Genomic DNA, 27,030 nt, shown 5'->3' on the forward strand with positions numbered 1-27,030 from the left:
GAGTTTGAGAAAGGGGTTAATAAAACAAAAACAGGTTTCTTCACAGAAAGGAAAGGTCAAAAGCTGCAAAAAAAATTTGTTTAAAGAGACATGCATGGGGCAAAATGACAACGCCTTTCAATGTTCCTCCCCCAAGGCCCACTTTAGCTGGCCATACACTGAATTTTGGCCAGTTCCTGATGAACTGGCTGAAATTTGGTCCATGAGTGGCCCTGGAAGCCTGTCAGCCAAACAGCAACTGCTATCAGTCAGATAAAGCCTAAGTTCAGGTATTCTAACAGCTGTAGGAGACGGCTGTCAGAAACACTTTACAGCACTAATGAACAAATTTCTTGCTGCATCTACTGAGACGCAGCAAGATATTTCTCTATTAGTGCTGTAAAGTGTTATGGAATGAATCCAATAAAGTATGGCCAACTTAATACTCACCTGCGTTGTACTCCCTTGACACTACACAGGGCTAGACGTCCAGGTCTGATGGAAGGATAGAATGCTGGGGAGTCCAGGGAAGGTATATGTAAGCAGGTGGGAGAGGGTTGGCTAGCAAGAGAACCTGTCACCTTGCCCTGAATGAAGTTGTCTCTTTAGGAAATCTGTAATAAGATAAATATGGAGGCTGTGATTGCTGGCTAAAGATGCTAGCTGGCTATCTATTGGAATGACAGCCAGGCAATTAGCATGTTCAGTAGTCTCTATATTTAGCATGTTCAGTAGTCTCTATATTTAGCATGATCAGTAGTCTCTATATTTAGCATGATCAGTAGTCTCTATATTTAGCATGATCAGTAGTCTCTATATTTAGCATGATCAGTAGTCTCTATATTTAGCATGATCAGTAGTCTCTATATTTAGCATGTTCAGTAGTCTCTATATTTAGCATGTTCAGTAGTCTCTATATTTAGCATGTTCAGTAGTCTCTATATTTAGCATGATCAGTAGTCTCTATATTTAGCATGTTCAGTAGTCTCTATATTTAGCATGTTCAGTAGTCTATATTTAGCATGATCAGTAGTCTCTATATTTAGCATGATCAGTAGTCTCTATATTTAGCATGATCAGTAGTCTCTATATTTAGCATGATCAGTAGTCTCTATATTTAGCATGATCAGTAGTCTCTATATTTAGCATGTTCAGTAGTCTCTATATTTAGCATGTTCAGTAGTCTCTATATTTAGCATGTTCAGTAGTCTCTATATTTAGCATGTTCAGTAGTCTCTATATTTAGCATGTTCAGTAGTCTCTATATTTAGCATGTTCAGTAGTCTATATTTTTCTCATGAGATTTTTCTAAAACTGACCTCTAGGCAGAAAATTATCAGAGAAGATATAATAGGCTTGTGTTTCTCGTTACACTCCTGTGTGTCAAACAAGATTTTCATCGCTCATCTAAAGGGGAATGCCGCACCCCAAAAAATGACCAGGACGACACAAATCCATAGGAAAATTTACTTCATTAGTTCTTCAATGAACCACAGTTTTCTTATAAATATAATACTTTTACACATATACAAAGCATATCTTATTATACAGTTCTGTACATGGCATTAAAAAAGGCACAAGAGCTTACAATCTTCTTTTTCAGGTTGATACATACAAAAAGCAAAGACCATTATTCAGTCTTTAGATGTGAGCTTGGTTTGTACTGGCAGTACCTGAGAAGTCACTTATGGTAAAACTACCAATTAGGTACCTGTGAGACCTGTAGAGTCTTTTTGTAAAACTATTACAAAAACAATAGCCGCCATTTCAAAGTGAATGTTTACCCCACTAAACTCGGGGCATAAGGCCAAAGTCTTAAAGGTGATATGGTAAGTGCAAATAAGTGATTCCAGTGAACCATGTAGCGCACACTATACATTGGACTGGCAATATAACATGAATAAAATGACTGATGATTTGCCTGTTCAGCTGCATTTTCTGGAATTGTTGGCTGCGGAATGCTTCAGTCTTGGCTAGTAGTATGAACGGTATACTCTGAAGATCAACAAGGCTGTACTATGCGCATCAAGCCATACATTCACTGACCGATAGTGGTCAGGTCTTTCTTTAACAAACTCTCACTCTGATGATCTCCTATAGAGAAGCTGCAGAGAAGTGCTTGTGGGTCATTGATCCTGTGAATGGCACTGCTTTAAGAGGAGAGCTCCCCAGGCACTCTTTCAAGTTTTTTTGATATTGTATAGATGTAAGGAGCTCTCAGTCACATCACAGGAAAATTCTAAAACAAAGAAAAGACAATTAACCTACAGTACAAGAAAGAACAGCATTAGCACTGACAATATGGAGACAGTGAGGTAGACTTGTAAAAGCTATAGGAAAAAAAACATCTACAATCAGATTTGCTGCTTCGGACAACAAAGCCTTTTCATGACTCCACTTTATCTTTTACATCTTAGTCCAACTTCTTCCATAGTGAGGAATGCACTTAGTTTGTGATGTACAGTAGGGATTGGAGGGAACTGGATAGATTCTATAGTGAACACTTCTGGTTCAGAGCTTAAATGCAATGAGAATTTCGAAGAAATGATTGTCCATTTTTTATGTTAGTCTCATATTGAAAATAAATGTGCTACTAAAGTTACATAAAGACAGAATACAACTTTGGAAGTGATGTAATGCATTGTGTTGTAATGTATTCCTTCGTTTCTAAGCATGAGTGGTTTGGGCACTTGACTTTTTTTTTTTTTTTAAACGGAAGGATACTGTAGTAATTAAAACAAAAATCGTTCATTCTGTTATCGTATGAGAAAACTTTTTGTGCTTGTCCCTTTGGATAATTTTGCATGAACAGTCGTGATTGATTCTTGAAAGCTGTGTACTAACGATCAGATTATCGGACGATTGCTTTGAAAGCAGTATTTTTGTCTGATTTCTCATCGTGTACTAAGGTTTAACTCTTCTATACTGCATCGTGTGACATCGCCATCCATATTTGAAAATGCTCGTTTTGGTGACAGCGACCAGCCCTTAGTGATTGGAACCAAAAGGTTGACTACTGTGGGCTCCACTGATTATTTTGGACAGAGCAATGCCTTAATTATATTATTTATTCCATGTAAATGGGATCAGAACCAAACAAATAGGAGAACACTGGAATATAAAGTGGTTGTAAATCCTTACATGTGACTACTCAGGTGGTACACAGAGATGAAACCAATCCTCCTACATAAGTTGTACCTGTTTTTTTGCAGCCATTTGTCCTGTACATCCTTGTAAAACTCAGAGATGAAAAGGATTTTTCACAGACTCACAAAGCAGGGAGCAGGGGGCAGGGAGTTACAGTTACACACTGTACAAGAACTCTAAGAGCTGATTGGAGGGAATTCTGAAGGACCCCTCTGCACACTGGTATACACCCTTTCCAGCAGACAAAGAATAGAGATATTTAGCTCACATACAGGCAGGTCCATAAGTATTGGGACATTGACACTATTCTAACATTTTTGGCTCTATACACCACCACAATGGATTTGAAATGAAACAAACAAGATGTGCTTTAACTGCAGACTGTCAGCTTTAATTTGAGGGTATTTACATCCAAATCAGGTGAACGGTGTAGGAATTACAGCAGTTTGCATATGTGCCTCCCATTTGTTAAGGGACCAAAAGTAATGGGAGAGAATAATAATCATAAATCAAACTTTCACTTTTTAATACTTGGTTGCAAATCCTTTGCAGTCAATTACAGCCTGAAGTCTGGAACGCATAGACATCACCAGACGCTGGGTTTCATCCCTGGTGATGCTCTGCCAGGCCTCTACTGCAACTGTCTTCAGTTCCTGCTTGTTCTTGGGGCATTTTCCCTTCAGTTTTGTCTTCAGCAAGTGAAATGCATGCTCAATCGGATTCAGGTCAGGTGATTGACTTGGCCATTGCATAACATTCCACTTCTTTCCCTTAAAAAACTCTTTGGTTGCTTTTGCAGTATGCTTTGGGTCATTGTCCATCTGCACTGTGAAGCGGCGTCCAATGAGTTCTGAAGCATTTGGCTGAATATGAGCAGATAATATTGCCCGAAACACTTCAGAATTCATCCTGCTGCTTTTGTCAGCAGTCACATCATCAATAAATACAAGAGAACCAGTTCCATTGGCAGCCATACATGCCCACGCCATGACACTACCACCACCATGCTTCACTGATGAGGTGGTATGCTTAGGATCATGAGCAGTTCCTTTCCTTCTCCATACTCTTCTCTTCCCATCACTCTGGTACAAGTTGATCTTGGTCTCATCTGTCCATAGGATGTTGTTCCAGAACCGTGAAGGCTTTTTTAGATGTCGTTTGGCAAACTCTAATCTGGCCTTCCTGCTTTTGAGGCTCACCAATGGTTTACATCTTGTGGTGAACCCTCTGTATTCACTCTGGTGAAGTCTTCTCTTGATTGTTGACTTTGACACACATACACCTACCTCCTGGAGAGTGTTCTTGATATGGCCAACTGTTGTGAAGGGTGTTTTCTTCACCAGGGAAACAATTCTTCGGTCATCCACCACAGTTATTTCCGTGGTCTTCCGGGTCTTTTGGTGTTGCTGAGCTCACCGGTGCGTTCCTTCTTTTTAAGAATGTTCCAAACAGTTGTTTTGGCCATGCCTAATGTTTTTGCTATCTCTCTGATGGGTTTGTTTTGTTTTTTCAGCCTAATGATGGCTTGCTTCACTGATAGTGGCAGCTCTTTGGATCTCATCTTGAGAGTTGACAGCAACAGATTCCACATGCAAATAGCACACTTGAAATGAACTCTGGACCTTTATCTGCTCATTGTAATTGGGATAATGAGGGAATAACATACACCTGGCCATGGAACAGCTGAGAAGCCAATTGTCCCATTACTTTTGGTCCCTTAACAAGTGGGAGACACATATGCAACCTGTTGTAATTCCTACACTGTTCACCTGATTTGGATGTAAATACCCTCAAATTAAAGCTGACAGTCTGCAGTTAAAGCACATCTTGTTTGTTTCATTTCAAATCCATTGTGGTGGTGTATAGAGCCAAAAATGTTAGAATTGTGTTGATGTCCCAATATTTATGGACCTGACTGTACATTGCAATACATGTTTAAGCTGGCCAATTGGAGGGAAGGGGCACACTCCCTTTCACACAGCACACAGGGACAGAGCTGAAGCTATCAATCTGCTGGAGCTCCCTCCCCTGGCACCTTTCTTTCTCTTGGTGTCAGGAAAACTTGTCATTAGGCAGTCATGCAAATAGCAGAGGAACAGGGCAGCAGACAGAAATGACACTTAGTGCTCTGGATAGAGATAAGTACACACTATAGAGCGATATGCTTTGTTCATATTTCATGTCTGAGGTTTACAACCACTTTAAAATGTCACTATATACTGCAAAATTATGTGATGGGCTGGCCTTGGGACTGTATGCCTAATGTAAAGGTCTGATGCCTCAACTTCTGATCGGTTTCTCTTGTGGATCTGTAGTTGCTTTCAGAATGATTTTCAATGAAGGCAATGGCTACAAATCTCACACACAGAACAGCAGCAAAGAGGGGGATCAAAATGGGATTTTCATCTAGAACCACCAGAGGTAATATCTCCCAGGTGGCAAAACTGCCTTACAAAAAATACTGTTTTCTGGTAGAATTCACACATAAGCAGCGTGGGAAACTTGGGTAGTGAAATTTCTAAATTTGAAATTCTGGGTCCAATATCCCAAGGCAGTCTCACTCTCACTGTTCAATGTTTTAACAATATTTACAAATATGTTTACAAAAAAAGTGCAGGATGGGGAGTATGACTTTACATTGGAGTGGTCAGAGTGGGTACATTTCATTGTTCGAGTTACCTAGAGGGCAGGAAAGTGATCCCACTCACCTGAGTCATTCCTGCAGAAATAACAGTTTTTGAATGCCTTTATGTACTAACTGCACTCCAGTGATGCAGCCAACTGCTAGACTAAAAATGTTTGCCTCAAATTTCAGGCTTTCCCATTGCTGTACATATAGTCAAATCTGTTAAACCGATGCTGTTTAGACATGGCCAGTTCCCAGGTATCATATATGTCATTACTACTAATCAACATCAGGGATATTTATTTTAGAGACTGTCAGTGACCTTCCTGCCATGGCTGGACCTTGGTCTATTCTGACAGGCACAGTTTCAGTACTTCCTGATGATACCAAAGCTGGTCTTCCTACCACGTGCACATTCCCACTTGCTCATGGATGGGCCAACAGTAATGTGAAAGAACCAAAATCACCTAGAAGTGTCAAAGCTTTAGCAGCCTGATATTTGGCCATGAAGGTTATGAGGCTGCTGCATGTATGTGCGTGTAACCTGTAAACTGTGTGCACGTTTTACATACAGCAGTTTACCACATTCCTCCTGAAAGTATCTTTAACCAATGTTTCATGGTTCAACCAGCCTTAAACATCTAGAAATTCTACTCGAGTCATTCACAGGTGTAGTTTGCAGATCAACAGCTGGACAATCACACACTGCCTGAGAAAATGCTTAAGCCCATTCACATCGGTCTGGAGAACAGCATCTGTTACTCCAAAGGCTGTCCAAATCAACCTTATTTCCATTTTATCAAAGCATCTTACCACACTATTTACCGCAAGCAAAGTCTTGTGAATTACACCGCTAGTTTACTCCCTTTGTTTTTATTTTTAAATAAGGCAAATTTGCCCATTTAATCTACCCTTCCCCTTATTTTCCGAGCCACTAAACCCTTGGCACAGCAACGTGGCATGTAACTAATATGCTTAGAGAATTGACTACATGATCTGGACATTTTTCAGCAGAGCTCAGAAGCCGGAAGTGTAAACTCACATGCACAGATGTTGTGGACTAAGTCAGCAGCTGCACAGACTCTGCGGAGATGAAAAGGGTGGAAAATGACCTTAAAGGCTGAGGGAGGATCTGGAAGCTTGGATTAGAAGGCAAGTGCTAGGGACTCTGCATCCCCCACCACTGCAGTCTGTACTGTTGGGTCATGCCAAACATGAATGTACTGCTGGATTTTACACTGCATGTTCACAAACAGCTTCAATCCCTTCAGTATCAGCACCTGTAGGATGAGGGGGAAAGTTAGAATGTACAATGAGAAAGCATTTGCATGAAATAAAATACATTCAAAGCTATGCACCCTTATTATTATACCTGAGGGAGACTAAACCTAATATTACAGAAACATTCTTACACAAAAAATGTACTTCTGTAGAGCAATAGAGTGTGCAGTTACAGTTAATTCTCGTTAGATTAATGGAAGCATCAAAATGACAATTGTCAGTTTAAACCTATCAATTCAGCAGGAAGCAGTGATATCTGACTGATCCTGCTTAATGGATGGGCTGTACTCACATAAATATTAGTTTGGCTAGCAAAATCACTGCTTTCTTATACGCAGATGACAGGTGCGGTGTAATTATAGGTTGTCCCGACTTGCTATACTATACGCAGCATACTTTATAGGCTCTGCACATACTTGAAGAAAGGGATTTATTGTATACAGATTTCATTTTTGATGCCACTTTTTTCACATAACAATCTGACCATACAAATTCTGTATAATAAACAGAGCTACCAAACTTATAATAGAAGGAAGCACCTAAACTATCTGATCAATTTATGTCCAGTCAGGCAAGCCCTTGCACTACATACAGTTGTGTTCAAAATAATAGCAGTGTGTTGAAAAAAGTGAATAAAGCTGAAAATCCTTCTAATAGCTTTTATTTCCATACACACAAATGCATTGGGAACACTACACATTCTATTCCAAATCAAAACATGAAGAAAAATATATCAAATTTGTGTTGTTCCTCTAAAAAAATTGAAGAAAAGTGAATATTAGACTGTTCAGAAAAAAAAAAATAGCAGTGTTTGTATTCTTCTTTACAAACTCAAACATTCACTATATAAACTGAAAAATGTTTGAAGATTTTGCTTTCCTTTGAATCACTTAATATTTAGTTGTATAAGCGCTGTTTCTGAGAACTTCTGTACATCTGTGTTGCATGGAGTCAACCAACTTCTGGCCCCTGTGAACAGGTATTCCAGCCCAGGATGATTGGACTACATTCCACAGTTCTTCTCTATTTCTTGGTTTTGCCTCAGAAACTGCATTTTTGATGTCACCCCACAAGTTTTCTATTGGATTAAGATCCGGGGATTGGGCTGGCTACTCCATAACGTCAATCTTGTTGGTCTGGAACCAAGATGTTGCACATTTACTGGTGTGTTTGGGGTCGTTGTCTTGTTGGAACACCCATTTCAAGGGCATTTCCTCTTCAGCATAAGGCAGCATGACCTCTTCAAGTATTCTGATGTATTCAAACTGATCCATGATCCCTGGTATGCGATAAATAGGCCCAACATCGTAGTATGAGAAACATCCCCATACTATGATGCTTGCGCAATCATCCTTCACTGTCTTCACAGTGTACTGTGGCTTGAATTCAGTGTTTGGGGGTCGTCTGACAAACTGTCTCCGGCCACTAGACCCAAAAAGAACAATCTTACTTTCATCAGTCCACAAAATGTTACGCCATTTCTCTTTAGGCCAGTCAATGTGCTCTTTGGCAAATTGTAACCTCTTCAGCACGTCTTTTTTTCAACAGTGGGACTTTGCGGGGGCTTCTTGCAGATAGCTTGGCTTCACATAGGCGTCTTCTAATTGTAACAGTACTCATAGGTAACTTTAGACCTTCTTTGATCTTCCTGGAGCTGATTGTTGGCTGAGTCCTTGCCATTTTGGCTATTCTTCTATCCATTCGAATGGTAGTTTTTCGCTTTCTTCCACGTCTTTCAGGTTTTGGTTGCCATTTTAAAGCATTTGCGATCATTTTATCTGAGCAGCCTATCATTTTCTGCACTTCTTTATGTTTTCCCCTCTCCAATCAACTTTTTAATCAAGGTACACTGTTCTTCTGAACAATGTCTGCAACGACCCATTTTCCTCAGAATTTCAGAGAGAAATGCACTGTAACCAGCATGTACAACATTTGCTGCCTTCCTTCCTTAAATAAGGGCAATAACTGCCACCTGTTTTTCAAAGAATGAATGACCTCACTAATAGAACTCCACACTGCTATTATTTTGAACATGCCCCTTTCAATTAGTGATTCAGTTACACAGAATCAGCAGCATGCATGTCATGACCGTTGGGTCTGTTGGATTTCTATTACTCTACTACACCTGCTAGTAAATTATTTGCCATGTAGAAATATCATTTCTACCAAAAACAGTGATTGATCAGGTTAGTGATGTCTGACTGCTATTATTTTGAACACAACTGTACTTACTGGTATATCTAAAGGAGACTCTGCAATCAGATTTAAAGTGTATGGTAAGCTTAAATTGATTCTTAAGGCTTATTATTTATTTTTTTCCAAATAACATACATGTCTATACTTACCTGCTGTGTGCAGTGGTTTTGCACAGAGGAGCCTGGATCCTCCTCTTCTTGGGTCTCCAGCCGGCGCTCTTGGCCATTCCCTCCTGTAGGGTGGCCCCACAGCAAACAGCTTGCTATGGGCGCATCACCTGCTCCGTGTGTCCATTCACACACAGGAAGCCGCGGCTCGGCCCCGCCCCTTCTCTTCTCATTGGCTGTGATTGACAGCCACTTCTGTTTCAGCCAATGAGAGAGGGAGTTCCGGGATCGCCGAGACATCAGTGCACATCGCTGGATCAAGAGGGGGCTTAGGTGAGTATTAGGGGGGCTGGGGGGATGCTGCACAGAGGTGGTTTTTTTTACCTTCATGCATAGAATGCATGAAGGTAAAAAATCCTTGAGCCTCTAGAACCACTTTAAAGGCTTAGTCCACCTAAATGTACATATCCTTGCAGGAATAAAAATATGCAATTATTTTTTTTATTCACAGTAGCCTGCAAAGCATTGCACCCACAATCAGTGGATCACAGGATCAATGCAAGGCTCCTGCAGATTCTTTTTCCAGCTATCTGTCCATACAGGGCTACAGGCTTTCACTTAGAGAGCTGGAAAAAAGTGTCAGTGCCAGTTCAAATATATGCAAACTGAATGCAGTTTTAACCGCATCCAATCCGCGTGACATGTGAAGTAACATTGCTTCCTATGGTGTCTGTTCACATATGTCCGGTGCACTGGAGGGGTGGATTAAATGTGGTTTAAAAAAAAAAAAAGTCCTATACGATTTCTGAGCAGTGCCTTCAGCCTCAGGTACGAATTACAGGCTATTGACTTCTATGGGAACCGTTTCTAAACCACATATGTGTGAACAGGATAAAATCCTGAGCTAATCCTGTCCTAAACCTGATGTGAACACAACTACTGTGTCAATTAGCTGTGAAACCTGAGCTTCAATCCGCACTGCACATGTGTGACTCAGGTCTCAGGTGATCAACACACTTGTGTCCCATTGGGAACTACAAGTCTGTCTGCCAGGGTGGCACAGATCTATGAATGAATGAAGTGACTGTGCAAGCAATTTCAAAAGTGACAGCCGCTGTGGGGGAGCACGTGGCACCATGGTACACCCTAAATATGGGTTTAACATTTAACAGTAAAAATATGGAGTTAGCCAACTTCCTGGGCCAAATTTACAGTTAAGTCTAAAGACTCTGGTTTTTACAGCTAAATGTCCACCCTTCTAACGGCCAAGTAAATTATTTTCTTGCTTGACATCAGTGAAAAAAGAGGCATCTTGGCAAGAATATGGGTCCACCTTTGTTGAGAACATTGGGACATAATTTGGATCAGTTGTGATGGTGCATCTGTTTGAACTTTTAAAGCAAAGTAGTTCAGCAGTCCTTAACCACTTCAATACCAGAGTGGCAAAAGTGGGAGGACACCATATGACACCCTCTCCGAATGAAAGCAGGAACCAATAAAATGGATGCATTTGGGTGTTTTGGGTTTTTTTTCCCTAATAATTTGTCAATGCTTCCTGTCCCTGGGTGGCTACACGTACGCCTCCACTATACCTATGAAAGGGAGCCATGATTTCAATCTGGGCTGGACTACTATATCTCCCTTTGGTAATCTCCATTACATGGCAGGTGGGGAGATTAGAAGTTAGCAAGCAAAAGAAAGAAGACTGTGAGAGGGATGCTACATTTTTTATAAGATCTACAGATATTTTCTGTGGCTGCTGAAACACATAAGGACTTAGAGGCTTCAAAATATGTTTTGTTCTTGAGGTTTAGTTATCCTTTAAACTGTATTTTTGATTTAGGAAAAGAAAAAAAAATAGCCCAGTTTGGCTACAGCAGCCTTTCCCAACCAGGGTCCCTCCAAAGCTTGCTAGGGATTCCTTGAACACTTTGTACTGAACGGATCTCCTGTCTGGTGGTGTTTGCATATTTATGACAATAATGTCACCTGGGTGTTGGGCCAGTGGAGCTTTTCCTGTCCTTTCTCAGATAATGTTACCTGTCTCAAGGATGGGGGGCTTAATTTTTCTACCCTAGCATGAATATCACAGAGCGGTTTATCTAATGTACTATGAGCTGTAGATGTAATCCTTTTTACAGGGGTATTAAAATTATTTCAAGGAGCCCTCTATGGTAAAAAGGTAGAGAAAGGCTGGACTAAACTCACATGACTTTCTGAGGATCAGTGTTAGACAAATATCTAGAGATGGACACTTTTAATATTTTACTTTTCCACACTCAAGTGTGAAAGAGCGACCTGTAAGCAAATCAAGGACCACTTATTCAAATAAGAAACTTATAGTATGCACTCTTTATGTAAATGCTTCATTGAGAAGGATTCCTGGATTTATCCTTTTTTATGGATAGATGGGTTCCTAATTTAGCAGCAGATTTGGATATGTATATTTTATAAAATTAAATTTGGAATAAAAAGATGTGTAATATATTGACAGACTACATATACAAAAAGATATTTGGTGTATAAAACTGTAACATGCCCACAACCTTAACCCTTTGAGGACCGTAAGATTTTGGAATGCCAAAAGAATCAATTTTTTTGTTTTTAAAGTTCGTACACTTCAGTTGCTGTAACTAAGCCATTTCATGAAATAATTGGCAAAAGCTAGATCCATTTGTTGTTTGTTGATAAGAACTAATGTTTTGACTCAAACGAAAAAAAAAAAAAAGTTTTAAGTTCCTAATCAGATGATACACGCAATTAAAAGCATGGGACAAATACGTCCCTTGGTCCTCAAAGTGTTGACTTATAAAGGGAAGGCTGGGGGGAGTTTTATAAAGGCCAACATCAGTCTAAACTTTTCATTTTTAATAAAGCAGGAAACGGGTTGGAGCCTCTATTGGGTTTTATTGCCATGTGTGTACCTTTTGGGTAGATTTCTCCTTTCTTCCTGTCAGAAGAGAAAGTGATGGGAAATCTCCACAACACAGACCAGAACAAAAGCGCAGTTTTAGCAAAAGAAGGGTTAGAATCTCTGACAATGTTTTCTTTGTTGTATGTGCGTTTCAGTCCAGGAAACAACCATCCTACTTCTCTTACAAGTCTTCACTGGGATATAAGGTGAGGGAAAATCTACCTAATGTCGTCACAGACAGAAATAACATTTGATGGATATTTGAATTTTTCTCCACACTTTCCAAAACACAAAAATAATTTGGCTGAAGTTTGACTTTAAGATACCAAGTCTGAAATACTTACCCTGGTCATGATGAGGTGGGTGATACAAGTGCATCAATGCTGTGTTTTCTCTGTGTGTGTTAAGTCTAGCATGTACAAGTCTGCCACCCTCCACCCACATGGGCTGAGTTCTTTCACAGTGCTGAACACCAAGGTTGGTGCAGAAGTGGCGGGAACTGTGAGGGGGAGGTTGCACTGTTGCAGAGGATCTTTTCTTTCGGTGGCTTCTACTTAAAGGTTCAGCCTTGTGGTTCCGTAAAGAAGTTGAGAGTTCAGGTTCATTTGGCTCATGTGTTTGAGAAGGTGACAGTGGTGAGGACTGGTTTTGCCTGATAGCCTCTCGATTAGTCCTTTGATCAAGGCAATGCCTAGATGATAGAGCCCTGGGTTCTTTACGTGTTAAAAGAGATCTAGATTCTCCACTATTAGATGTCCTGTGTTCCCTCTGACACCCCAAGTCTGTCCTGACCTCCCCTCTCGAGGGCCGAGGCCTCCTTTTGGTTCTGTGGGGGTGGGACACATTAGGGTGGTGACGTCTGTAATGGTGATGTCGATGCTGGTGATAATGAACATGACTAGCATAAGAATTCTGTGTTGGCACAATAGTGTTGAATCCTGGGAGATCATTCTGAGGTAGAAGAATAGATGCAAGTGCTGGAGGGGGAGAATCCCCTGGGTTGCTCTGGGAGCTGTGGCAAGAAGAGGAGGAAGAGGAGGAACCTTGTAAGCAACGTAGACTGACATCTGTACAGTTCTCACTGGAGGACCCACCATTAAATGGACCTGAGCTGCTGTCACTGCCTGGGTCATCTGGTAAATATCCACTTGACACCTGAGAGTGAGGAGGGATTACCACTTCCCTGGGGCCCTCTGGTGCCCATCGGTGATGGCGAGGCGCTGGTGCATCCCAGGGCTGTCCAGTGCCAAGAAAATAGGGTGTGCGGGACACAAATATCCTATTGTTCATTGGAGGATACACTAAGGATGTAGAGTGGGGCTGTAGAGGATACTGCAAAGTAGCAGAACCTGGGTAAGGTCTCCAAAACTGTGGCTGTGCATGGGTACGGGACTGTGCTGGACGTGAAGGGGTGTTCACTTCTGCTGGTAGAAAACACATAAAAAAAAACACCATAAGAAATACATTCTACTAACCTAAATAGAGCCTTACATATTCAACAAACAGGCAGAATCTACTGTATTAATGCTTTAATACACTCCTCTGAGCCAGCCCCTCCCACCCCTTACCCAGCACGGGGCTCCAGTGAGCACTGGAGGGACAGAGAGCAGTGAATGATAGTAACCACCCCCTACTTAGAGTAGATCGAGAACTGAGTGATTAACGGTCATGTGATTGCTCAGCCATAAAGGTGAGTATAGATGTTTATTTTTTTCCATTCCCACGCAAAACCTGGCTCATTATGAGCAAATAGGGTGTTGATACCATAATGTTTTATATAAATAAAATCCCTATTTATCTATTAAATAGTAGTTTTTATTTAAAAAAAAGTTCAGTATGTTAAAAATATAACATCCAAATATTTTAATGCGTTAAACAGCAAGTCAATATATTAATCTCTTGGAGCCAATATGCTACTTTTAATGTGTAGGTTTCTCATTTACACACAAATACCAAGCAATTTTTTCGCTGAAAATAACCCAATAGTTTTCACTAAATAATACCAAGATGAATCTGCCTAATTCCAGAAGGGATGCAGGTCATCAGATAACATAATTTTGACTGGTATAAATGGCTACATTAGCACTGTACAACACCATCTGTTCAGGTCAGTGGAGCTGTGACCACTAGTCAAGCTGGAAAATTATAGCAGATGCTGTTCACATACTTCCTACTGGGATATGCAAAATGTTCTACACTGAGAAAATGTTTTTTTGGAAAATTTAGAGGCGCAGAGTTTTCTTCTTGGGCTGTGGTGTGTCAAGGTCAGATCAGAGGTTAGGTTATGCTCATAGGACCCTGGCTGTTCTTTAATGAATATGCTAAATTTGTAGAAAACCTTTGTAAAGGGGGAATGAAGTTGAGAACTGTTGGGTGACAGACCTGTTTTCTTGTGAAAAAAAACACCATCTATTTACAATACCTTTATTATTAAAAGTGAAAGAAAATTTCATTTTTATTTTTCAATTTTAACATACTTTGATTCAAACACTGTTTGTTTTACCAGAATGCACACCGTAGTTGTATTACCAGTTGATCTTGCCATAAGATCCTTTATTTTTAAACTAAATATAGAAGGCCAAGCTGTCCAGAAGAAGGGTCAGTTACATTTGCAGCAAGTCTCAGATTCTAAATGGTCAAAGCAACTGTCAATCACCCAGTAAGGGTGTTGGCTGCAGTGGATTGGAAGAAAGCACAGGGAGACCAAGCAGAATTGGGAGTTGGCTGTCACAAAGGTCAGAGTACACAACAAATCGAAAGCTGAAATATGTATTTATAGAATATTTACTCACACCAATAAAAACAAAACAAAAATACCCCAAACATACATGCACTCTCATTTCCACTTTGTGCACTGGGGTCAGAATAACATGGGAGCTCACTTACCTAAGATGTCAAACATACACAGGGGGCAGGTGTGGTTCTGCCTCAGCCATGGATCTATACACTCCAGATGATACTCATGACAGCAAGGCAATATCCTCAAGTCCTAAGGAGAATAAAAATTGTATCAGTTGAACAAATGTGAAAGAGTAGGTAACATTCTACTAAAGAATGGTGCTAATTATTACTCATAGATATTTATGGCACATTAGCATCTTTACATTAAAAAAAAAAAGCAGTGGGGGGGGGGGGACAAACATGTTTTTATCTCTGATACTGGTACAGTGGAAGGCAACTTTGGAGAATAGATATCCAAACTACTGCAAGCTGTTGGCAAAGTGCCTAAATATGGCCCTAGGCAAATCATCACCAACCATCCATCAAGCTGCAGAGGGAACTATTTAATTAAAGACAGTAGCTGCCAGTGTATGATGTGTTTTCCCAATTGAGAAAGCTGGGGTGTCAGTGAATTCACAAAAGTAAACTGTATTGGTCAGTTAGTTACCTGTCCATCTGAGAATTCCTCTAGACATACAGCACACACTGGCACAGAACTGCTGGTGCTTGCAGTTTCCACTCTGCAACCATTTGTACGCCAATCTTTCGACCTTCGAGGCTGATATTTTCTGGTACCCAGTCGGCTTATGGCCAATGAAGTCTGCTGCTGTAAAGAGTCCTGGAAGGAAAAGCAAAGTACATTTACCAGGCATTCTGTACTCTTCTAACCCCATTACCACAGTTGCTAATCTATCACTTTTATATATAACACAAGTTAGGGACAGGATCATTTTCTGTATAATATTCCATTTCCGTTTGAAAATCTGTGCCTTTAAAAAGTGCTAATTAGCACAATTTTGGCAGCTTTATGAATATATTTTATTGCAAAATAGGTGTTCACAGTTGGGACACAACAAAAGAAAGAGAGGCTGACTAGTGCTATGTTGGGCATATCACGCAAAAAATTGGTGCATTGCAGTGTCATTAGTTTATAATGTTACTCCAACACACCTGCACCGAATGCAGTAGAACCACAATGTGCATTGTGGTACATAGCTTACAGTGCAACAAGTCATTGTGTGAACCAAGACTAAGTGTCAGTACAATGCCAGTAATAATGGAAATTTCATTTTCCATCTTTTTCTCCGTTGCTACAGTTAACTTATATTGCTACTAGAGGCAGATATATTCAGAAATTAGTCAGTGATTGACATGCAAAGCTATGCACACAATGAAGCCGAAACAAAAAAAAAACAAAAAAAATTTTTAACCCTTGACAATGTAAAACATTTTGTATTCTGTCTACACACTTGCAGTTAAAGAGATCTTTTAAAATCATTGTGCCTGAAAATTTGCATGGGATTCCAACACATATACAAAATTATGGGGACAACCACAGTTAACCTCGCTGTTCTTACTCAGTGGCTTGATGCATTTTAAGTCACTGACCCAGAACAAGCACGCATATCAAGAAAGTCAAAAGAATTTGAGTCAAAAGGAGCAAGCATGCCAGCCAGGCAACTGGCATTTCAGAAGAGGTGAGCAATGGCCACCTCCATGTTTCCTCTATGCGCAGGGTTTCGTTTTTAAAGATAAGCTTTACCTGTGATGATGTCTGCTTGCAGCGAAGCCGGATGACAGCGTATAAGACAATGACTGAGACTGTGCCCACCACTGTGACCAGAATCCAGATGTCATGGTCAGGCTGTGAGAAGAGAAATAGGATTTACTAACCATGTGATAGGACTATTTTCAGGAAGTTCCTTCTAATCAACCATTTGGTTCCACCAACCCCCCCAGTATAATTACAAACTCTGCCTCACCCACTTGGGCTGCTCCTTAACCTCAATCATCACCCGAGCCTCTGTGTTGTTGTGCACAAGGTTCATCAACTGTTCAGCAGCACTGTCCCGTAATAGCACCACAGGCTGACTCAACCCAGCTGGTTGCTGTAACTAAAAGTAAAACAAAGAAGGTAACATTTCTAAACATTTTACTCTTAGAAACCATAGGGTGGGGGATTCCATATTTTTATTATACCCCCACTTAGAGGTCAATATTTAGTTCACGAAAAGATTTTTAGCATGAAACAAATGAATTAACTACGTGCATTATTCTTGCACATAACAGTCAGTTCACAAATATTACTACATGAACTTCTGCCTACTAAAATCAGGCTAACGTCTAATGATTCATGAGGAAATAAAGCCTACAGCAGCTAAATGACTATACCATGTCAAAAACATGACAGTTTCACACTTCTACAATATTTTATTATGTGATCTGAATACACTGATACAAAAATTATAGTGTGTGTTAAAAAAAATCAGCATGCATAACTAGCAACTTTGTGAATCTTTATATATTTTTTTTTATAACTGCAAGGATAAGTTATGGGGGACATTAGAAGACAATACCTCCAAAGACCATCTTCAGTGCCTGACTACACCCCCCACCCACCTCCACTACACCTAACCCCTACATACACATGGACCCAAACAGTCACAGACACTCTGAGTATCTGATGGTGACTGTGTTTGTGCATGTGACTTGAAAGCAAAGCCGAGACAATGATGTCGGTGTGACTGATAATGCTGGGCTGACAATCAACCTCAATTACATCTCCATAATAGGAGTGCTCAGCCATTCAACTTGCAATGTCCCTCTAGTCAGTGTCTGGAGGTGAACAAAATTTGGTATTTGAATTTATTAGGTTGTAGGAATAACTTTGTCTTTTTGGACATTTAAGCTTGTCATAGACACCCCATATTTAAAAAAAATTCAGCAAGAAATGAAATCCAAAGCACTTAAGTAATCCTACAAACACTTGGCTTGACAAGTTAATTTAAAAAAATCAGCTGAGCCAGGTGACAAATGATCGGCTGAACATTGACTATATTGTATCAGGTGCAGTCCCTGTTTGGAAGTGCCACTGTATACATGCAGCCATGGGTGCTGCAGCTGCCAGAAAACAATAGCCAGCAGTGGAGGTTCCTTCATGCACGCTGTGTAGCATGAATGGGAAATCAGTTGATTTTCTCTCATTCAGCCTACAGGCTGAAAGAGGAATCAAGCTATGTATAACTACCCTACCCTAAATCTTGCCCATTCTCTGAAAAGCATTTCGCAGTGGCTTTTCAGCGTGCAGCTAAGCAGCTGCTGTCAGGTGTTCAGGAGAAGATCCTTCCAGATCCCTTTTCAATCCCTTTTTAATGAGACTAATGTGCCTCAGCTGATTGGCTTGCAGCATGACCACACTGACTTGATTGGTCAACTTGACATGCTGCTTTGAATTTGCTGCAGCTTTGGCATGCAAACAACCTTCTCTTGCTGTATTGTAGGCTTTAGGTGGGCAGTAAAACCTCAGCTTAACCGCCTGTTTTCACCCCTGCCGTAAGTCCTTAGAGCTATGATAATGCTGCACATAAGTATATTAAGAAGTGATGGGTAAATTGGTACAAAATTATAACTGAAGAAATACAGACAAGTACAAAAGGAATAAAACAAGATATTGTGCAGATTACACAACACCAATTATACCTGATCTGCAGCTCCCGCATCATCAGTAATATCAAACAACATTGCGCGAGATCCTCTCTCCCCTGCAAGGCGGACCTAAAACAAGAGACGAGAGAGTACAGACTGAAACAAAACAACTTGGGATGAAGGAGGCACAGAAAAAAAGAGAAAGGTGACAAAAAGGATAGTTTGGTATTTGCACACCCAAAAAGTGCTGGAATGTACAACTCATCATTAATCTTTATAGAGGACTAGGATAATGAGCTATATAATATATCTGACAAATCAAATACATTTTAACACAAACTTAACTGTATGCACCATCTCCAGTGAGGGTCATTACATTATAACAAGATTGGTAAGAACTGAAGAATCTTTCAAAGCCCTGTGTCCAAGATAATTCCTATATCTCCTAGATTGTAAGCTCGAAAGAGCAGGGCCCTCAATCCCCTCATGTTTTGTATTGTATTGTATTGGTATTGTTCTGTCACATGTTCTGTCCCCCTTTGTAATGTACAGCGCTGAGCGAACTATTGGCGCTTTATAAATACTGTATAATAATAATATAATAATATATCTGAGTTTCACTTTGTCTCCTGAAATACGTTTGCATTTAGCTCTATGTATAGTCCTGCTCAGTGCGCTATTGTAGAGGAAATTTCTCAGCTTTAGCTATGTCTCAGCAGCAGCAGTTTCTAAGCAGACTAATCTCCTTCTTCTGTCACAGAGCAATGTATGGCCAACTAGTGAAAACAAAAACAAGTGACCTACTATTATTGGTCAGCAAACACTACAACTGTACCAAAATTAGAAAGAATACTCCATTTACCTTTACAGGCAAAAAAAACCCCAAACTTTCCCATTCCGGGGGGCTGTGCCTGCACTCCACGGGGTCAACTGCTCGTTTTGTCTAGCAGTGAGCAGAAACCTCATACTCACCACATCTTTCAATCCTCCGAAAAACGGAGCTCCCACATGGTCCGGTAGTGGACTGTTCCCAGTCTATGGAGCCTACTCTGGGCATGATGATGTCAGGAAGTAAGGAATAGTCCACTATTCAAGACTGCTACAGCATGGGGGTGCCGAACTGGTCTTGTGCTAGGAGGATCGGAAGATAAGTATATCTTCGCTCTCCTCTCCCCTAGAAAGCAGTTAACCCATGCACTGCAGGCACAGCCCCACTGCATGGGGGAAAATGTTGCCTGGAGTTGGGCTTTATTGTTATAAACAACAGTAACCAGGATCCAGAAAGCACCGCCCAAGGTAAATGTACGTCTCAAAATGTAAATGTGCTGTGTGACATTTGTACTTTGATTCACATTTCTATGGAGGCTTAAATATAATTGGTGGCTGCAACAGCCTACATTTGGTGTCTTTAGGCATAGAGACAAAAGGGAGAGGGATGGAGAAAGGAAATGAATTATAAACAGAAGTACTGAACAGGTAGGCCCCCTTGTTTGCATCAGGAACTAAATGGTACATTTCTACCCTGTACATTTCTGTATCTAAAATACAGCTTTTTTCAGGTTCCATAAAAGATTGAAGTTTAAAAGAAGTAGCTTTTTTTCCCCTACTTATACTTATCAAGGTAGATGCAGCATCGCTCCGATGCTGCATCTGTTCCCCGCCAGCTCTAACAGTGAGAATTAAGAAATCACATTACCGCTGATCACAGCCACTCTGAGCAGAGAGCGGGACTGTCAGTCACCACTGTCTGCTCGACCCCCTCAGAGCTCAACTGGACCGCTGGGCTGTGGAGGGGGAGGAAGCGGCTGGCTCAGCGCTTTGTTAAGAAGCTGAGGAAGGTGCCGCTCCAGACTCTGGGGTAGATCCCGACTTTGAAGTTGGGATCTTTCCCCAGCCTAGACTGGCTGAGTGATGTCAGCTGACAGCGGACGTCAATCCACTGTCAGCTGAAAATGGGTCACAGGCAGGGGTGGACTGACCATCTGGAAACTTGGGCACTGCCGAGGGCCTGGGGTCAGTAGAGGGCCCCATGAGATGCCTCTGGTACCTTTTTCATAGGCTTTTTTGAGTTTGGGCAAGGACACAGGGGCCCCATGATCCTCTATTGCCTGGGGGCCCCATGAGTTGTCAGTCCGCCCCTGGTCACAGGAGTGCAGAACGAACTGCACTCCTGTGATCCACAGGAGAAGTACAGCCAAAAAAAAGCTTTGGCAGATGAGAGAGGGATACTTTTGAACATGGCTTGCAGCTAAAAAGAAATTGAAAGTAAATAGAAGTAAGCCCATTAGTAGCAAAATGTTACATATCCCTGATAGCTTTCATTATCCTTGTTACTCTCCTCCAGCCAGGCTATGTTGTCTAATACATGTCTGCAAAATTGAAACAAATAATTGGAAAAAAAAAAAAAACAAAAAAAAACTTTTGAGTTCATTGGCCAATTAATGCAACTTTTTTTTCCTAATCCCCGTTTTCAGTGATACATTATGAGCAGGAAAAAAAAACAAAAAAAAAACGTATAAAATGACAAATCATCTTACAAAAATCTCATGTTGCTTCAAAAGATCAAAATCAACCAAATTCTACATTCAACAAATACAAGTAATATTTCCTGTAATATGTTTCTAGGGGAATTTTTATTGGATAAAGACATCCAAACTTAAACCCACAAACATAATTGTAGAAAGCATAAAACCACTTTGTGAAGTACGCTATGGTGCACAGATGACATGGGAAACAGATTGCTTGTATCACCATCTGCCTACTGCATTACAGCGCTTCAGGTGCAAGGTCAGAGGTCAGCAGATGGCTGTTTGATCAAAAGCAAGACAGAAAAGCACCCGGAGACAAGTCAAAGTACTGTGCACACCAGCATTGGTTTTGCTAAACACAATTCCTCATGGTGATGTTACAAAATTTCAGTCCCTGATATACTACAGTAGCTGTAATACTTTTTAGCCCTGTGGATACACATTAAGTGATTCTCACTTGGTTGTACATTTTGAACACATTTGTAACATACATGCCTAATCACATCTACATAAAGGAAATCAATGATATTATAAATTATAGGGCTACAGAGTTAATAAAAGGCAGTCATTTACCTTGTTTGCCAGAGATAAACAAGGCTGGGGAGAGCGCTCCGGGCTCTCCAGTTTGACAATTGAGATGAATCCAAATTTTGGTGGTTCGTCATCACTAGCATTGCACAGGGACAGCGGGTGAAACTGCACAAAAAAAAAAAAAAAAAGACACGTTAGGGATGAGATACATCAAGGCAGAATTATTCATCTTAAAAGTAATTATGTGTCCAGCTATGGGCTTTATTATTTACACACACAAACTTTGAAATAGGAAATCACTTATCTATGTAGCTGCAGTCACTGTGAAACAATTGCTGTTCTCACAGCAGAAGCACTGAGGACACCCAAGTGATACTCTCAACAGCGAAGTTCCTAGACCATCTGCTCTGTTTACAATAGCAATCAGATGACTGGAAACCTGATTAGCCACTGCTGGGAGGGGAGGGGAGGCGAGGCACGGTCAGCTGAACTGTAGAGAGAACCTGGATGTCTTAGGCTTCTGCTGTAAACTTTGAGGATGAATTGTCTGCAGCTACAGAGGCCAGTGAGGGCTTGTGTTAAAGCTCATTTAATGCCTTTTAAAAATAAGTAAATACTTGAAAAACATTGTTTTATATTGCTATAATGTACTAAATTATACTGTGAGGGAAATGAAAGTACATTAACAATATTTATATAGTGGGGTACATTTTGAGTTATACAGTCAACTAAAAAGTTATATTTTGACATGACACTCATGTTTATGCTTGTATAACATTTAATAATTTTCATGAATGTAATTTTTTTTTCTAGGCAGACTTGTGGATAAATCAATTACATGACAAGCCACAGTTTTTTTCAGAGCATATTAGAATGGCAATAAGAAGCAATGGCACCACAATGCAAAAAGCATGTACTGTATATGTAAAGTCAAAATATGATTGCCCTCAGATACATATGTAATTAAATGCAGATAATGTTCTCAAAACAAACATGCATTGAGAAGGTTTAAACTAGGCTGGTCACTTTGCCTACATTGCCTTAAAAAAGTATTCATACCCCCAGAAATTTGTAAAATGTATTTAATTGGGATGCTATGTGATAGACCAACAAAGTGGAACATAATTGTGAAGTGGAAGGAAAATGAGTTTTCAAAATTTTCTTACACATAAATATCTGAAAAGTGTGGCGTGCATTTCTATTCAGCCCCCCCCCCCCCCCCCAAGTCAATACTTTGTAGAATCACCTTTTACTGCTGCAATTATAGCTGCAAGTCTTTTTGGGGATGTCTCTACCAGCTTTGCATATCTAGAGAGTGACATTTTTGCCCATTCTTTGCAAAATAACTCAAGCTCTGTCAGATTGGATAAAGAGCATCTGTGAACAGTAATTTTCAAGTCTTGACACAGATTCTCAGTTGGATTCAGGTCTGGATTTTGACTGGGTCATTCTAACACATGATTATGCTTTGATCTAAACCATTCCATTGAAGCTCTGGCTGTATGTTTAGGGTCGTTCTCCTGCTGGAACGTGAACCTCTGTCCCAGTCTCAATTTTTTTGCAGACTAACTGGTTTTCTTCTACAGTTGCCCTGTATTTGGCTCCATCCATCTTCCCATCAACTCTGACTTGCTTCCCTGTCCCTGCTGAAGAAAAGAATCCCCACAACATGATGCTGCCACCACCATGTTTCAAGGTGGGTATAGTGTGTTCAGGGTGATGTGCAGTGTTCGTTTTCCACCACACATTTTTAGGCCAAAAAGTTCAATTTTGTGCTCATCTGACCAGAGCACCTTCTTCCACGTTTGCTGTATCCCCCACATGGCTTATCGCAAACTGCAAATGAGACTTCCTATGGCTTTCTTTCAGCAATGGCTTTCTTCTTGCCACTCTTTCATAAAGGCCAGATTTGTAGAGTTCACAACTAATAGTTGTCCTGTGGATAGATTGTCCCACCTGAGCTGTGGATCTCTGCAGCTCCTCCAGAGTTACCATGTGCCTCTTGGCTGCTTCTCTGATTAATGCTCTCCTTGCCTGGCCTGTCAGTTTAGGTGGTTGGCCATGTCTTGGTAGGTTTGCAGTTGTGCCATACGCTTTCCATTTTCAGATGATGGATTGAACACTGCTCTGTGAGATGTTCAAAGCTTGGGATATTTTTTTTTTTTAGAACCTAACCCTGCTTCAAACATCTCCACAACTTTATCCCTGACCTGACTTGTGTGTTACTTGGCCTTCATGATGCTGTTTGTTCACTAATATTCTCTAATAAACCTCTGAGGGCTTCACAGAACAGCTGTATTTATACTGAGATTAAATTACACACAGGTGGACTCGATTTACTAATTAGGTGACTTCTGAAGGCAATTAGTTCAGAGTAAAGGTGGCTGAATAGAAATGCACACCACACTTTTCAGATATTTTTAAAACATTTTGAAAACTATTTATCATTTTCCTTCCACTTCACAATTATGTGCTGGTCTATCACATAAAATCCCAATAAAATACATTTCCGTTTTTGGTTGTAACATGACAAAATGTGGACATTTTCAAGGAGTATGAATACTTTTTCAAGGCACTGTACATCTGAAAAATGCCACAAATAATTATTCATTCAGGGCCCAGTCACAGTTATGTATAGAAGTTATACGTACATGTTACCTTGCACTCCTGCAAAGCATCTGCTCTATGTGTGGTGGCCTACAGGTGCTATTCATTGTATATGGCACCCCAATGCACTGTACAGCACAGTGCACCAAAATGCAAATACCATGCATTGTGGTGCTATGCTAAAAAGAGTGTCCGGAGCCTTTTTTTTATTTTAAATCCATTGTGATGTGTTGGCAGCCCATTCCTAATGAATGGCTTGAAGTAACAACGCACATTACTGTGTGCTGTAACATAAGTGCACTAACACACTGCAATAGATCTCTTAAGTGTGAACGGACCCTCAAAAATTTGCCAAATTCAGATAGGAGCATGGAATGAAAAAAAAAAATCAATATATGAATTTAACAAGAGATGCACTTAAAAAAAATCATTGTAATCAGTTAAAATGCAATATACATTTATATGGCATTAGTATTTGTTGCCATATGAATTGTGAATGTTTGTATTGCGGCGAAGCATAGTTAAACCCAAAAACAAAACCTCAATTTATAACAGCTTATCGGTACTTAGGTGTGGTGACAGCTTTAGTTTTCTTTTTTCCCCCTTTATTGTAGCTGGTAATCCTGTGAATAATACACTTCCTTTCCTAGTGTGGCTATGCTCACTCCTCCACGGTTGCACCAAAAATTTTCTAAAAAGCCCCCTCCACCTTCACATACATATGAACAGAAACACGTGTGTATGAAAATTGACGAGTGCACCACACATGTTTGGTATTCCCAGGAGTATTGGAGTGAGAACAAAAATTCTAGGGTCATCGTTCAGTTAACGCTAAACTGATGACCTGTAAAGGCTACAAAACCATTGCCTGTGGACAATTTTGAGTACTATGGAGTTTCTCTGCTTCACAGGCATGCACAGTTTTTAGGTTTGAAATATTTGGTATCTATTTACTTGCTCAACGAACATTAAAATTGAGTATATTTTTTTTTACTTAAAAATAAAGACTTGATAAACAGAAGAGCATATATTGTGTGACATGAAAAAAAGTAACTGCCATTACTTTATTCTACAGGGTCCCGGTAGCGTAAATGTTAAAGATAGATAAAATATAGAAGGAGCGCAAGCAAAATGTTTACTATATACACATGGCGCCAAGCGTAAGGGCTACACACTATAATCACAAGAGTAAGTACAAAACAACAATATCCTCAGACTTTCTAAACAACCCGGAAATATAACTCTACTACTGGCTCCAGTACTCCAATCCAACCAAAGGAATGCTTGTGTACTCATAAATCAGGATAACAGTATTTAGTCTGAAGATAGGACAAATGTAGAGATAAACAGTTCCCATCTTCCCAGTGGGCCCCTCAAAACTGCTCAGGTAGAGCATAGTCATGCAGGCAAAGAGAGTTATGTAGTGTGCACCAAGACCTTCATGTATGAAGTTGCTGTCTTGTGTTCACAGACACCCTCATATGAATTAAAAGTCAGGACAAGATTCATTTAGGTTGCTGCCTCTGCATTTGATGATCATACTCTTTTATATGACCTTGTATAAACCAATGCTTTAAACTTTGAAAATATTAAACATATTGCTTGGTGGTAATTTGCGCTCTAGCTATTGATGTTCCATGTTGTTCTCTGTTCTCTCATCTTTTATGAAAGCTGGCCATGCGCTGGTAGAATTTCCTTGGGAAATTTTATAAGAAAATTCGTAAGAACAAGAATATTTTTCTTAAAGAAATGTATTTCTAGCAGTGCATGTCTTTTGTGTTCAGGAAATTCCATTCATATCAAACTAAATTTTTCAACCACCTTCATCAAGCCTGTTGGCAACATCAAATGTACTGACCAGATTTATCTTATGCAGGCTCGTTTGAAAACCAACCTGTGTTTGGCCAGCTTATTATGCTATGTAAAAATAGGTGACCTCTATTGAAGGGTGCCCTATGCATGTACGATGTTTTATTAATTTAATTCATCCCAGACACCACTGTAAGTGCTGAACTTGCACTCTGGCTATATTACAGTGAATAGTGGTCACTTGCTGTTATACCTTTCTCTCCCTTTGTCATTTACAAAACATCTTGTATTCTTTTTAACAGATACAAGATGCTCTGGTAATTTATTTTTGCAAAACAAATGTCCAAACTTTTTTCCCCCTGGAGTTCAGCTTTAAAGCAGAATCCCAGAAAAGGAGCCAGAATATGAGAGAGGTTTGCCAATCAATGATGGGCAGGGAGACATCTGCCAATGCTCTGTAGGTGTGTGTCCCATCACAAATGCTCTTCATCTCCTCCTAAGAGCACCTCTCATCAAGTGTTAAGCTGGCCATAGATGGAGTGATTTTATTGCAGGAAAGAAAATCGCTTGATTTCCCCATCAACACAGTCAGGGGGAAGGTTTCCCTGCCGGGAGAACACAGTGATTACTGTTAGCGACTAAATTAGCTGCTAGCAATAATCGCATGTAAAATCCAAGACACTGGTTATACCCAAGTTGATCAACTTGGGTACATTCAGCTTGTCCATACATGGCTCGAATCCCCGCCATTCCCTGCTGAACCAGCAGAGATAGAACCGTCTATGGCCAGATCTACACAGGGTTATCAGATATGGCAGGACTGGACTGTTTATGATCTGCGAAAAGCCTGTAATTCTGATCAGCCCGTTTTGTGATCCAGGCACCACTGCCAGACTACTTAGGCAGGTCTTTTACATCTATTAATATTACCCATCTTAG

General features: G+C 40.3%; 1 protein-coding gene across 2 annotated transcripts in view; it reads right to left on the minus strand.

The window, feature by feature from the left end:
* Positions 1-1,432: 1,432 nt before the first annotated feature.
* Positions 1,433-27,030, minus strand: part of RNF43 (ring finger protein 43) — an 83,204-nt gene continuing 57,606 nt past the window's right edge. The window contains exons 2-10 of one of the 2 annotated variants that reach the window (XM_089657101.1): positions 21,718-21,840; positions 18,671-18,745; positions 16,954-17,085; positions 16,734-16,835; positions 15,639-15,809; positions 15,137-15,239; positions 12,595-13,674; positions 6,795-7,032; positions 1,433-2,218 (exon numbers count right to left, since the gene is read on the minus strand). In XM_089657101.1, the coding sequence (XP_089513227.1) occupies positions 6,986-7,032; positions 12,595-13,674; positions 15,137-15,239; positions 15,639-15,809; positions 16,734-16,835; positions 16,954-17,085; positions 18,671-18,745; positions 21,718-21,840 (1,833 nt within the window). In that variant the 3' untranslated portion in view covers positions 1,433-2,218; positions 6,795-6,985. The remainder of the gene's footprint in view (positions 2,219-6,794; positions 7,033-12,594; positions 13,675-15,136; positions 15,240-15,638; positions 15,810-16,733; positions 16,836-16,953; positions 17,086-18,670; positions 18,746-21,717; positions 21,841-27,030) is intronic. The other variant, XM_089657107.1, reaches the window with a different exon arrangement.

The sequence above is a fragment of the Staurois parvus genome, unplaced genomic scaffold (assembly GCF_062004578.1).
Source record: "Staurois parvus isolate SC_StPar_1 unplaced genomic scaffold, SC_StPar_1.0 ptg000029l, whole genome shotgun sequence".
In the NCBI taxonomy this organism is placed as follows: Eukaryota; Metazoa; Chordata; class Amphibia; order Anura; family Ranidae; genus Staurois; species Staurois parvus.